General features: G+C 30.7%; 3 protein-coding genes across 6 annotated transcripts; all 3 read left to right on the top strand.

The window, feature by feature from the left end:
• The first annotated feature begins 128 nt into the window (after positions 1 to 128).
• LOC117242045 (transcription initiation factor TFIID subunit 1) lies at positions 129 to 7804 on the top strand. Of its 3 annotated transcripts, XM_033508382.1 has the most exons (19): positions 129 to 831; positions 922 to 1334; positions 1407 to 1652; positions 1770 to 1907; positions 1988 to 2169; positions 2285 to 2683; positions 2754 to 2994; positions 3063 to 3421; positions 3504 to 3766; positions 3859 to 4220; positions 4300 to 5200; positions 5306 to 5520; positions 5600 to 5842; positions 5932 to 6370; positions 6450 to 6592; positions 6680 to 6817; positions 6896 to 7031; positions 7106 to 7327; positions 7413 to 7804. In XM_033508382.1, the coding sequence occupies exons 1-19, from the start codon at positions 483 to 485 to the stop codon at positions 7625 to 7627; spliced, it is 5604 nt and encodes a 1867-aa protein (XP_033364273.1). In that variant the 5' UTR covers positions 129 to 482; the 3' UTR covers positions 7628 to 7804. The 3 variants fall into 3 exon arrangements, with proteins under 3 accessions (XP_033364273.1, XP_033364272.1, XP_033364270.1); XM_033508381.1 differs by having other exon boundaries at positions 1997 to 2169; positions 4300 to 5520; XM_033508379.1 differs by having other exon boundaries at positions 4300 to 5520.
• Positions 7805 to 7837: 33 nt separating this feature from the next.
• Positions 7838 to 10306, top strand: LOC117242046. The gene has a single exon (XM_033508383.1). The coding sequence runs from the start codon at positions 8075 to 8077 to the stop codon at positions 9584 to 9586; it is 1512 nt and encodes a 503-aa protein (XP_033364274.1). The 5' UTR covers positions 7838 to 8074; the 3' UTR covers positions 9587 to 10306.
• Positions 9844 to 12827, top strand: LOC117242047 (protein abrupt-like). 2 transcript variants are annotated; one of them, XM_033508385.1, is made up of 6 exons: positions 9844 to 10306; positions 10594 to 10796; positions 10869 to 11045; positions 11115 to 11559; positions 11957 to 12016; positions 12170 to 12827. In XM_033508385.1, the coding sequence occupies exons 2-6, from the start codon at positions 10614 to 10616 to the stop codon at positions 12556 to 12558; spliced, it is 1254 nt and encodes a 417-aa protein (XP_033364276.1). In that variant the 5' UTR covers positions 9844 to 10306; positions 10594 to 10613; the 3' UTR covers positions 12559 to 12827. The 2 variants fall into 2 exon arrangements, with proteins under 2 accessions (XP_033364276.1, XP_033364275.1); XM_033508384.1 differs by having other exon boundaries at positions 10566 to 10796.
• Positions 12828 to 13459: the final 632 nt, after the last annotated feature.

The raw sequence follows: 13459 nt of genomic DNA, 5'->3' as shown, positions 1-13459 counted from the left end.
TTGTGTACACGACCGTGCTTACCAGAGGAAACCTACGGAAAGGAAATTCCTCTTTGTTACCACCTATCACTCATGGACATAGGAATATCCTATAAACTTTATTCTATTTCTAGGGAGTTTATTTTTTAAATGTTGTAAGAAATACTAAATATAATTTCAGTCATTTAATCGTTCTCGTCAGAGAATCAGTCTACCTAATATGTTAAAGAACATGGCGGTTAGTTGATGCAAAGGTCTACGTAAACAAAACGTTGCTTCGCTAATTTTGTAATTAATAAAAGTTTGTAAATAGTAAAATCATAATAAATATATATAAGTGTATATGCATAATGAACTATAAATAAATAAATGTATGATATACAATTAAGAACTGTGCAATTAATATATGCTAGTACTATACGTCTACTGTATATTCGAAAAACCGATATCTTTTTATGAAAATTTAACATCATACTAATTTCTTGAATTTTAACTATAACAAAATGGCCGATTCTGAAGAAGAAAATGATAAAGACATAACGTCTGGGATCAATATGACTGGTTTTTTGTTTGGCAACATTGATGACAATGGTCAACTGGAAGATGATATTCTTGATCCAGAGGCAAAGCAACATATAGCTTCACTGAATAGGCTTGGATTAAGTTCGTTTATTCGTGAAATGATGCAAAATGATGATATCACGGAGGAAAAAGAAAATGAATCTAACGATAAGCCTGAAGAAAAGAATGATATGATTGACGAGAAAGATACCAGTTACGTTAAGAAATCACCTAGTGCTCTTGACTTTTTTGATATAAATGAATTAGCAGAGGATGAAAGAGAAGAAAGTGGTAAGTATAACAAAAATATAACTATCAAAAGATTTTTTTAGTTAAAAATAAAATTTTATAGACATATATAAATATTACTTTAATGAATAGGTAAGCAGGACATGTTTGAAGTAAAAACTGAAAAGGAAAATGCTGATTATGATGCTGATGATGAAGAGGTTGTTAATAAATCTGATACGCAATTAATGCCACCTCCTCCAATTCCCGAAGAAAAAGAAGCACTTACTGCAGAAGAAGCAGAAGCTGCACGTCAGCGTAAATTAGAAACCCCTCTTGCTTCTATGCTACCATCAAAATATGCCAATGTTGATGTTACTGAATTGTTTCCTGATTTTCGAGCTAATAAAGTTTTGAGGTTTTCAAGATTATTTGGTCCAGGAAAACCTAGTAGTCTTCCACAAATATGGAAAGGTGTTAAAAGGAGACGTAAAAAGAAACGACATCATGATATTAGAGATTCTGATTCTGGCTCTGATCAGGAGGAAAAAAAAGCAAAGTTTAAAGTATATACAAATAGTGATTCAATTTTATAGTGTATCAATTGTATGTTAATTAAATATTTATGTGTATATTAGGGCTGGATGATGCAATATGGTCCAGACCCAACACCAGATATATGTCGTTCCGATGATGAAACAAAATTATTAATGCCAGTAGAAGATAAAGAACAAGTTGATAAATCAGGCGAAACTGGAGAAAATGGAGATATGGGGCCAAAAGTTGCAGATTGGCGATTTGGTCCTGCACAGCTTTGGTATGATATGCTTCAAGTTCCAGAAACAGGGGATGGTTTTAACTATGGATTTAAAATCGTTGACAAGGTATTTAATTTGTATATATATCAAAATATGAAATATCAAACATAATTTTGAAGTTGTAATTTAATATTTCTACAAATCAATTTATCATGGATAATGCTATTGTTATATTTCTAATAGTTAGATGAACAAAGTAATAAAGATAATAAAGATACCAAAGACACTAATGAGGAATTTTCTGATGATGCATTTTTAATGGTATCACAATTACACTGGGAAGATGATGTCATATGGAATGGTGATGATATAAAGCATAAGGTACGTAATATCTTAGTGTAAGATATTCTTAATTAAATATTTATATAAGTTAACAAGTAAGAATATAAATACTTTAAAAGGTATTACAGAAATTAAATAGTAAAAATAATGCAGCTGGATGGGTACCATCCAGTGGGAACAGAACTGCTCAGGCATTCAGTCAACCAGGGAAAGGAGCACCTGTACAGGTCGCATCAAACGTTCGATTAGCCACTTCGCAAATTACAACTCCATTACACATGCAATCTCAGAAAACTAAATTGTAAGCAAAGTAGTAATCTATTTGTTATATTATACTAGAAAATTACTGCATATATAATTTTTTTTCATTTTTCTACTTTTATCAATTCTTCTTTTACTTCTACTTTTATCAATAGGAACATGAATAAAGGGAATCAGCAACAAAATCGGGAAGAAAATTACGATGATACTTGGTACTCTATTTTTCCTGTAGAAAATGAAGAATTGGTGTATGGACTTTGGGAAGAAGAAGTAATTTGGGATCCTGAGAATATGAAGAAGATACCAAAGCCTAAAATTCTTACTTTGGATCCAAATGATGAGAATATTGTTCTTGGTATTCCTGATGACATAGATCCAGCACTGATTCATAAAGATAATGGACCTCAACCAAAAGTAAAAATACCTCATCCTCATGTGAAGAAAAGTAAATTATTATTAGGAAAAGCTGGCGTAATTAACGTATTGGAAGAAGACACTCCACCTCCACCACCAAAATCACCTGATAGAGATCCATTTAATATTTCAAATGATACGTAAGTTAATAATTTAATAATTTTAATTCGCACAAAAAGAAATAATTTTATTATTTTCTGTGTTATTTAGATACTATATGCCGCGATCGTCAGAAACAACATTACGATTAAAAGTTGGAGGTGGAAATTTGATACAACATAGTACGCCAGTAGTAGAATTACGTGTTCCATTTGTTCAAACTCATATGGGCCAAATTCGGCTTCGAAATTTCCATAGACCACCTTTAAGAAGATTTAGCCACGGACCGCTTGCTCATCCTGGTCCACATTCTGTCCTGCCATTAATAAAGCATATCAAAAAGAAAGCCAAAGTATGTATTATGCTTTATTACATTATTTGTTAAGTAGGAACAAGAATTAAACGACGTTTGTTTATTAGCAAAGAGAACAAGAAAGAATTGCATCTGGTGGAGGTGATGTCTTTTTCATGAGAACTCCTGAAGATTTAACTGGCAAAGATGGTGAATTGGTACTTATTGAATTTTCTGAAGAACATCCCCCGTTGATGAATCAAGTAGGAATGTGTTCCAAGGTGAAAAATTACTACAAGAGAAAGGCAGGCAAAGATCAAGGACCACAGAAATACAAATATGGTGAAACTGCTTATGCCCATACTAGCCCATTTCTTGGAATTCTTACACCTGGTCAAAGTATACAAGCAGTGGAAAATAATATGTATAGAGCGCCAATTTATGAGCACAAAATTCCAGAAACAGATTTCTTAGTTATAAGAACAAGGTATTTCAATAACATTTCTTTATGGAAATTATTTATAGTATGAAGAATGTATTACAACTAATAAATTTTTCTGTATACCTAGACAACAATATTATATTAGAGAAATGGATGCTTTATTCGTTGCTGGTCAAGAATGTCCATTATATGAAGTTCCAGGTCCTAATTCAAAGAGAGCTAATAATTTTGTGAGAGATTTTTTACAAGTATTTATATACAGATTATTTTGGAAATCTAATGATACGCCCCGACGTATTAAAATGGATGATATTAAAAGAGCATTTCCTTCGCATAGTGAGAGTAGTATTAGGAAACGTTTGAAACTATGTGCTGATTTTAAAAGAACAGGTATTTATTATTGCATAAGTTATACTATAAACTGTTTGAATTACCTTTGTATTATAAGTTAGTCTGACAAACATTAAACTCTTTTATATTAGGCATGGATTCAAATTGGTGGGTTATAAAACCCGACTTTAGGTTACCAACCGAAGAAGAGATTCGAGCAATGGTGTCTCCGGAACAATGCTGCGCTTATTTTAGTATGATTGCAGCTGAGCAAAGACTAAAGGATGCTGGTTATGGTGAAAAGTTCCTATTTACTCCTCAAGATGATGATGACGAAGAAATGCAATTAAAAATGGACGATGAAGTTAAAGTTGCGCCTTGGAATACGACACGAGCATACATTCAAGCTATGAAAGGTAAATGCTTGTTACAGCTAGCAGGACCAGCTGATCCAACAGGTTGTGGTGAAGGATTTTCCTATGTTCGAGTACCAAATAAACCAACGATTAGTAAGGTAAATATTTAATATTCAGTTATAATTCTTTTTTTCCATATTTTGTATTTTAAATCATTCGTTTTCTGACTTTAATTAGGAAGAACAAGAAGCTCAACCAAAACGGACTGTGACTGGAACTGATGCTGATTTAAGAAGGTTATCATTAAATAACGCAAAAGCGTTACTTCGAAAATTTGGTGTGCCTGAGGAAGAAATTAAAAAATTATCTCGATGGGAGGTAATCGATGTTGTTAGAACGTTGTCAACAGAAAAAGCTAAAGCTGGAGAAGAGGGCATGACTAAATTTTCACGAGGAAATCGTTACTCTATAGCTGAGCATCAAGAAAGATACAAAGAAGAATGTCAAAGAATTTTTGATTTACAAAATCGTGTTTTATCTTCTAATGAGGTTTTGAGTACAGATGAAGGCGAGAGTTCTGAAGAAGATAGTTCTGATATAGAAGAGATGGGTAAAAACATAGAAAACATGCTTTCCAACAAAAAAACTAGTACCCAATTATCACTTGAACGAGAGGAACAACAACGACATGAATTACGAAAGATGTTAATGGGTGAAGTTCAAGAACAAGATAAGAAGTCTAAAGAGAAAAAGAAGGATGACGAGGAGGACAGCCCCGTAAATAACTTTAACTCGCAACAGGGTAGAGTTCTTAAAATTTATCGGACATTTAGAAATCCAGAGGGCAAAGAATATACAAGGGTAGAATTAGTAAGGAAGTCTGCGGTAATAGATACTTATATAAAAATTAGAAATTCTAAGGATGAAACGTTTATTAAACAATTTGCAACATTGGACGAGGCACAAAAAGAAGAAATGAAGAGAGAGAAAAGAAGAATTCAGGAACAACTACGTAGGATTAAACGAAATCAAGAACGTGAACGTATGCTTGGTGGCCCAATGGCAGGAAACAATGCGTCATTGAGTAATATATTCGACCGTAGTAATACCAATACCCCAACCACTACGTCCTCAAACAGTATCCTTCCATTCTGTAATTCATTCCAATCTACTTCTTCTGCTTCTAAACATCCTAAACCGGAAGTATCTCCTACTAAACGTAAGAAACCTAAACTTAAACCAGATCTCAAACTGAAATGTGGTGCTTGTGGTAATGTAGGTCATATGCGTACGAATAAAGCTTGCCCTTTATATCAGAATAGCATAACTACAGCGCCCGTGAATGTTGCGATGACAGAAGAACAAGAGGAAGAAATTGAGAAACAGCTTAATACAGATGATCAAGATCTTGTTAATGTAGATGGAACTAAAGTGAAGTTATCGTCCAAATTAATTAAGGTAATTTATTTAGTTTTTTAAAACAGTAGTATTCTTTTAAATGATTATTATATATTAATTTATAATTTTGCTTTTGTAGCATGCTGAAGAAATGAAAAGACGCACGTTACTCTTGAAGGTGCCTAAGGAGGCAGTAAACTCTAAGAAACGAAGGAGAGCTACCGGAGATGATCATTGTGATTATCTTAAACGACAACAGAGACCTGCTAATAGACGTAGAACAGATCCTGTTGTAGTTATGTCTACAATGCTAGAAAGTATACTTAACGAAATGCGAGACCTACCTGACGTTCAACCTTTTTTATTTCCTGTTAATGCCAAAGTATGTTCTATTTTTATTAAACTGTTTTATATAAATTTATTTTATAATTGTCTGCAACTAAAGAATTTATTTACATATTTCATAAATAGGCTGTTCCTGATTATTATAAAATCATACAAAGACCTATGGATTTACAAACCATACGTGAAAATTTAAGATTAAAGAAATATCAAAGTCGAGAAGAATTTTTGGCTGACGTTAATCAGATTGTAGAAAACTCAACTCTGTATAATGGATCAAAGAGTTCATTAACAGTAGCAGCTAAGCGTATGCTGGAAACTTGTGTAGAAAGACTTGGAGAAAAGGAAGATCGTCTGATGAGATTAGAAAAAGCAATTAATCCTTTACTAGATGACAATGACCAAGTCGCCCTTACTTTTATCATAGACAATGTTGTAAATAATAAATTGAAATCTATGACAGAAGCTTGGCCATTCTTGAAACCAGTTAATAAGAAATTAGTAAAAGATTATTATAATGTTATTAAAAGACCTATGGATCTAGAAACTATATCTAAAAAGGTATCTGGTAAGTTAAACTATATTTAAAATAATGTTGCATGTTATCGATTTTTTGACAAATATTTGATTACACCTATTTCTTCCAGCGCATAAGTATCATAATCGTCATGAGTTTCTTAGGGATATTGAACAAATTTTGGAAAATTGTACAGTGTATAACGGAAAGGAATCTCCATTTACGCAGAAAGCAGAATTGCTAGTAAAAGTTTGTAAAGAAACATTAGATGAGGTACTTAAGGGCTTTTTTTAGGAGTATTTATTATATCTTAATTATTATATTTTAATCTTATATTCACATAATCAAATTGTCTTGCAGTATGATGAACATTTAACACAATTAGAAAATAACATACTATTGGTACAAAAGCGAGCAATGGAGCAAGCAGACATTGATCCTTCATGGCTTGGACCAGATGAGGAAAATTATACCATTGTAGAGCCTGAATTTAGAGGGGTACAATATTTATCCATAAAAAACAGATGTTTAGTTTTCTCCTATAAGAAATTTTGTAAATTATGGTGTTTTTTTTAGAGTCAAACAAGTTCGCCAGAAAATCCATTCGGTAAATCGAATATGGATGATTTTGATTTTGTGGACGTGGAAGGCGACATGGAAGGCGATGGTAGTAGAAGCGTAAATTCGAAAAAGAAAGATGTCCTTGAAGAAGGTAGAGAAAATTTTATAAAATTATCTTTAAATGTATATCTTTAAATGAAAACGTCATTGTATACTTCGTTACAGATTTACAATTCTCTAGCGAAGATGAATTTGATGAGGTTCCATTTGGTACGGATGAACAGTCGGAAAATGCGGAAATGGAAACACTTGAGCTAAATGAAGTTAGAGAAGGTACAGAAAGTGGAGTAGTATTAGCAGATGATGATAGTCAACAAGCAGCGGAAGCTATGGTTCAATTGGGTAATGTCGGCTTTTATATGGCAGACCAACAATTGCTTCAGCAAGGTTGGTAATTGGAATGAAATACTTTATAAATTTATTTATCATTTTATCATTTCATTAATTAAATCGTATGTTTCTTAAATTATAGATGAAAGTATGGATGTTGATCCTAATTACGATCCTTCAGACTTCTTGTTAGCTGGTTTGCCAGCAAGAGATGAAAAAAGTGAAAACAAGATACAAGACGACCTTGCTGTCTCTGAAAGTGATGATGATACAGAAAATAACGCAAAACAAAAACAAAAAACGCCACAACAATTACCGCAACCAGAGGAGGATGTTGGTGGTGATCTTTGGTTCTAAAAAAATGTTATTATTCCTTTTAGCAATAATGCTATTTTGTAGTTTACTTCTTAAATCAGAAGACTTGTATTACAAAACGCAATGGGAGAAAAAATGCAAGATATTTATTTCTTATAGGAATAATTACATTTCAACATTTGAAATTGAATGAAATATGTATGTTTTGTTATTTAGATATGATTTTGTAAAAAGAAAAATGAACATCTAATGCATATCTGTGAATATTATATATACATATATGTAAATACATAGTGAGAAATTGTTTTTTAAATATCATGTGTATATTTGTTCCTTCATATAGAGCGAGGACATCTATATAAGATTTATAAAGAAAAATAATTGAATAGAAAAAGCTGCAAATTCAGTTATATTTACTTAGAACTTAGTTCTAATCAAAATTCTGTTTGTAATGTTCCTTTACAGATATTAATATAATATTATTTAATAATGATTAGTGACGAAGAATTGAAAACTAGAATGGATTATATACTTGAAATGTGTTCTACATCTCTAGATTCACAACGCGAACAAGACAAAATGTTTGACAATATAATTAGAATAACAAAAAATGCATTACAAGAGCAGCTGTTGACTTACGAACCAAACGCTATTATTATATGTATTCTTAAACTCCTCTTGTATTATAATGAAACTTATTTTCAAACGTATAACATGTGCGAATGGAAACGACGAAGAAAATGTCGACTTACGAGAGAATGTTACATTACTTTATTGCAAATATACATTCCTCAAAAGTCTAAGGAAATTCTAGAAACTGTAATTAACACGATTTATGAAAATAAGCTTTGGGAGTTTGAAACCTTTTGTTTTGAACTTATGTATAATTTATTGGAATATGGTATTAATGCATCATCAATGATTCATATTATATGGGACAGAATCGAATCTCCAAATATAAATATAGAAGATACAAGAAAAATTATAAGAATATTATACGAATTATTAGATGTTTATAATTGGCCAGATACATATGAAACAATAGTAGTTATTGAAAGAATTTTAAATCTTTTTTATATTTCTATAACTAGTGCACATGCAACTGTTGATTTTTTACCATATGCAACACTTAAAAAAGGTTTGGAAGTCTGCATTATTAATATGGTAAAACATGTATATAATGATCATCTTCTGATCATAGTTCAACATATGTGTTCATGGGTTGTTGAGAAAGGAATGACTGATGAAATTATTCTAGAATTTGGTAGTACACTTGAATACACAGCCTACATACATGAAGTAACTCTATATGAAAAAACATTAACTCCAAAAATATTTCCATTATTAATGGAAATGATAGCATCAACAAATAAAATAACTAATTTATTAGGTAACAGAGTTATTCAATATTTGCTTGATAGAAAAGGAAATAAAATGAATTTTAATACACCTAAAATATTTTTCGAAGATACTCAATTTGATCTCAGCATAGGTCCATGTTTTAAAGAAGATAAGCTATTCTGTAAACTTCACAGAGAAATTTTGCATGATAGCCTTCTAAAAAGTATCATAATTCATTGTACATCTCGTATGAATTTAGAATCAACTTATTGTACGATATGTCTGATTGCTGTAGAGGTACCATGTGGATTTACAGCAGCAGCTCTGGTTTGTCTCTTAATGAATTTGCAAGATGTAACTTTGAAGCGAAATAGACATGATGAAGTATCTTATCATTTACATGCGACAGTGATAGCAATTATGTCTCTTTTATGTTGGATTCATAAAGCTAAAGTATTTTACGAATATGTGAATAAAGTAATGATGGAGAGGGCACAATGGGCTCCACATCTAAATCCTCCTATTCAATCTCAATATAATTTCGCAGCACATCATATACTTTGGAACAAGCCAGAATTGTTTTTTATAGATTGGGAAGCTCGTTATGGTTTGTGGAAATGTTTTCGTTTACGCGAAACTGAAGAGACACCGGAAGTGTGAATATTTACCGAAAATTATGATACATGTATATATTATGAAACTAAAATAAATATTATGTGACTATTGAATATCAAGATTCTATGTGATATTACAAACATTAATAAATGATTTCAATTACCGATATTTTTATACTTTTCTTAATAACTATCACTCTTAGTTCACAGTTTAGGCATGAAATTGGACAATTTTTCTTATAATAAACCTATAATCATCAAATTACTCATACAAATAATTGTCATCAAAATGGCTGTGTTTCGACATTAAATAGCGTAATTCATAGTATTACGCATTAAGCAAAGGCAATAAAAATTGACAGTGTGTGGTATTATATTAAATATCTTGTCATAATCTGTACTTTCTAAATGTGAAACAATATTAGTATAATCCAAGTTTGTTTGTAATTAAAAAGCATGATAATTTATCTCAAGTTATTGATATTTGTTCCTCCATCTTACATCATTCTGAACACTTTTTGATTCGTCAAAACATTTATTTTATAAACTATAAATTGTAATTTAAAATTAGACATGAATTGTTTGAAAATTGATGAAATATTGCTTTCTAATCCTCGAGAAACTCTGAAAAAGTGGTGACAATGAAGTTAAATGAATTTTTTAAGCGTATGTTATAGTGCAATTATTAAAATCGTATTGTTTACATAACGAACATCAGCTTCGGTGGATTATTTTCGTCAGATCGTCAAATTGCGTTTCAATAAAGGTTAACTTTTTAAATAAATTATAATGTTTATTGTTCCTTTATTATCAGTGTATCCTTTGTGACAATATATTGTTTTAAAGAAAACAAAGTTTTAACATGTATATAACTTAATATGCAAATTTTTATTATTAATTTCAATTGTATAAATACTAAATAAAGTTTGTTCAAATAATATTGCTTAGAATAAAGTACAATAAAAGTTGTATAAGTTACTAGTATTTATGAATAATAATTTTTGTTATAAATATTTATTTTTCAGTTATTCAAACATTTGTAAAACGTTTTAGAAAGAAAGAATAAAGAAACAATGTCTGGAGAACAGTTTTCCTTAGTTTGGAATAGTTTCCCAAGAAATTTGTCCTCTGGATTATATACATTATTAACCGATGAGCAATTAGTAGACGTAACATTAGCTGCAGAGGGTCAAATACTACGTGCACATAAGTTAATATTGTCAGTTTGTAGTACATACTTCAGGGAATTGTTCAAGGTATATTTAAACTTATTTCATATAGTTTACGTTTATATATTCTATAGTATTAAAGTACTTGTAATAATATAGGGAAACTCTTGTAAACATCCGATTGTGATTTTAAAAGATGTCAATTACCGTGATCTGTCAGCAATGCTTCACTTTATGTATCAAGGAGAAGTTAACATTAAGCAAGAAGATATTGCCAGTTTTTTGAAAGTTGCAGAAACTTTACAAATAAAAGGTTTAACTACAGAAACAGAAGAGGTACGTTCGATCAGACATACAAATTTAAAGGATAATAAGATAAATAAAAGAATGAATTTTATTTTATAGAAACTTGGAGAAACTTTAACAAAGAATGCAGGGAACTTGGATCAAATATTTAATACAGAAAATAGCAGTATTAATTGTATTAATTCAGATACAAATGCTCCTACTTCTGAGGAACAAGGACAATTTGTACAGAAAAATCAGCAATGCAAAAACCAATTATCAAAAGATGAATTACACAGTAACGAATTTATAGAGAATACAAGTGTCAGCGACATGTGTTGTCAACAGGAATCTAATTCAATTCATAATATACAAGATATACAAAATAACAGTTCAACAAGTATAGAAGAGGAACCATTAGACTGTACAGCTGATATAAGTCATATAGAATCAGCAAAGCAAGGACCACTGGATTATACGCTCGACATAGATACAGAAGCAGGATATAAAACATGTTTGCCTAACGAGACATTTTATAAACCTGAAGAAAATTTACAGACAAAAGGTATTATTTTTACATGTTTTATTAGTGTAATCATTTCAAAAGTTATGTAATTAGTAGGCTGATGACTATAAAGACATCATTCGGAGCTGAAAAATATTACATTTGCTGAATGAATGAGTACTTAGAAAATGAGTACTAGAGAAAACAAGATGATTAAAATTAGCGAAGAGACTACAGTTACTGGCTGTTGATGCAAAAGATTTGACACACTCAACTGTTTTCGTCGATGGATATACAGTTGTACAAATTTTTTTAGTATATGTAGCACAAATTAATTTTACAATGGAATCAATTATATATTTGCATGCTTATTTACTGGGTGTTTCAAATCTCAATTTTATACAATTCAATACCGCAGGATGGTAAATGTTTAAATGAAAAATATTATATCTTACAGACTATGTACCAGATATGCAATTAGTTCCCTACAATCAAAATACACAAAGTCATTCATTTGGTAAGTCTTTAATCTCTATCTTTTTATTTTGACGATATACGTTTTTATTCTTCTGAACTTTGCTTTTTTTTACAATTTTATTTATACTTTGTTTTTATCTGGTATTAAATAACTACAATTACCGTTAGGACTCTATTAACATTTATTTAATAGGTTTAAGTAACATGACTGGTTTTGAAAGTGAATTTACGTACGAAACTGGTTGTCATAGTAAAGGTCGACGAACCGTTAAAGGTATTTCCAACAATAGTTTGCCATTGGAAACAACTTTACGCGTTGTATCCGAACTGGGCCCAACATTACGTGTGGAAAGAGGTAAGGTTATTCGAATGTATTCATGTCCATGGTGTCTTCGTCATTTCACGCGTAAGGAAAATCTGAAACTACATGTTCGATATATTCACGGTCCGCTTGAAAGTCTAACATGTAGACTTTGTGGTAATAAATATAAAAATAGTAATAGTTTACGTGTACATTCGTATCTGTATCATAATGCTAAGCGCGACAAACCTAATAAGCCAATAGTGGATGGTGGCGCATGAAATTAGAAGAAGAAACAATTGACATTGACATTTGCATAAAATTATTACATGGTACGTAAATTAAATGTAATTGCCGCAATTTTATTTATGAGAAAGGTTGTTGGCAATTAACGAGAAAATTGATAAAAACCTAATTATTTAATATTTTCTATTTATATTTCTCTGATACTATTAAGGTAACAAAAAATTGAAAAATTTGCAGAAATACAATATTCTCTTAATTAGACAGATTTAGAATCTAGATAAGATAACATATTTTATATAAAACAGGTTACTTTAAAAAAGAAGAACCATTGTAAACATACATATATGTATATTAATATATCATTTTGTAAATATATATACATTTGTAATAAAATAAAAGATTTGCATTTGTGTATCCTTTTTACCTATCAAGGTATCGTAACACACTCATCGTTACCATACAAAATCACAAAATACTGAATGATAAATTTGTATTTTATTGCTTTAATGATCTTTTTCTCTACTTAAATATGTATATTTCTTAGTATGAATTCAAGACTTAATCTACAATCACGAAGTATCAAGTATACTTCTCTTAAGTAAGAAAAAAGAAAATAGAGAGAGAGAGAGAGAGAGAGAGAAAGGAAGAGATAGAGAAAAACGAAGTATTAAAAAATCGAACCGATCTCAATTCTACACCAAAGTGTTCATCCTTCGCGTGGAAATTTTCTTTTACTAACTCTGTGTAACGTGGGACGTTTAGGGCCAGGTCGTGTTTTCTAACCTGTTTGGAGCTTTCAAAAAATCTAAACGATTTCATGGTTACTTATTAACGTCTGTACTACGATATCCAATAGGTTTCGAAGTGAACTATATCTGAAAATTTGTCCAAAAAAAAGTCGAAGTTGAAGCAAAATTATTTGGGATATGGGACAAG

Source organism: Bombus vosnesenskii, unplaced genomic scaffold, assembly GCF_011952255.1.
Source record: "Bombus vosnesenskii isolate JDL3184/JDL3185 unplaced genomic scaffold, Bvos_JDL3184-5_v1.1 scf7180000016263, whole genome shotgun sequence".
Classification (NCBI taxonomy): domain Eukaryota; kingdom Metazoa; phylum Arthropoda; class Insecta; order Hymenoptera; family Apidae; genus Bombus; species Bombus vosnesenskii.
This window is presented reverse-complemented; position numbering and strand designations above follow the sequence as displayed.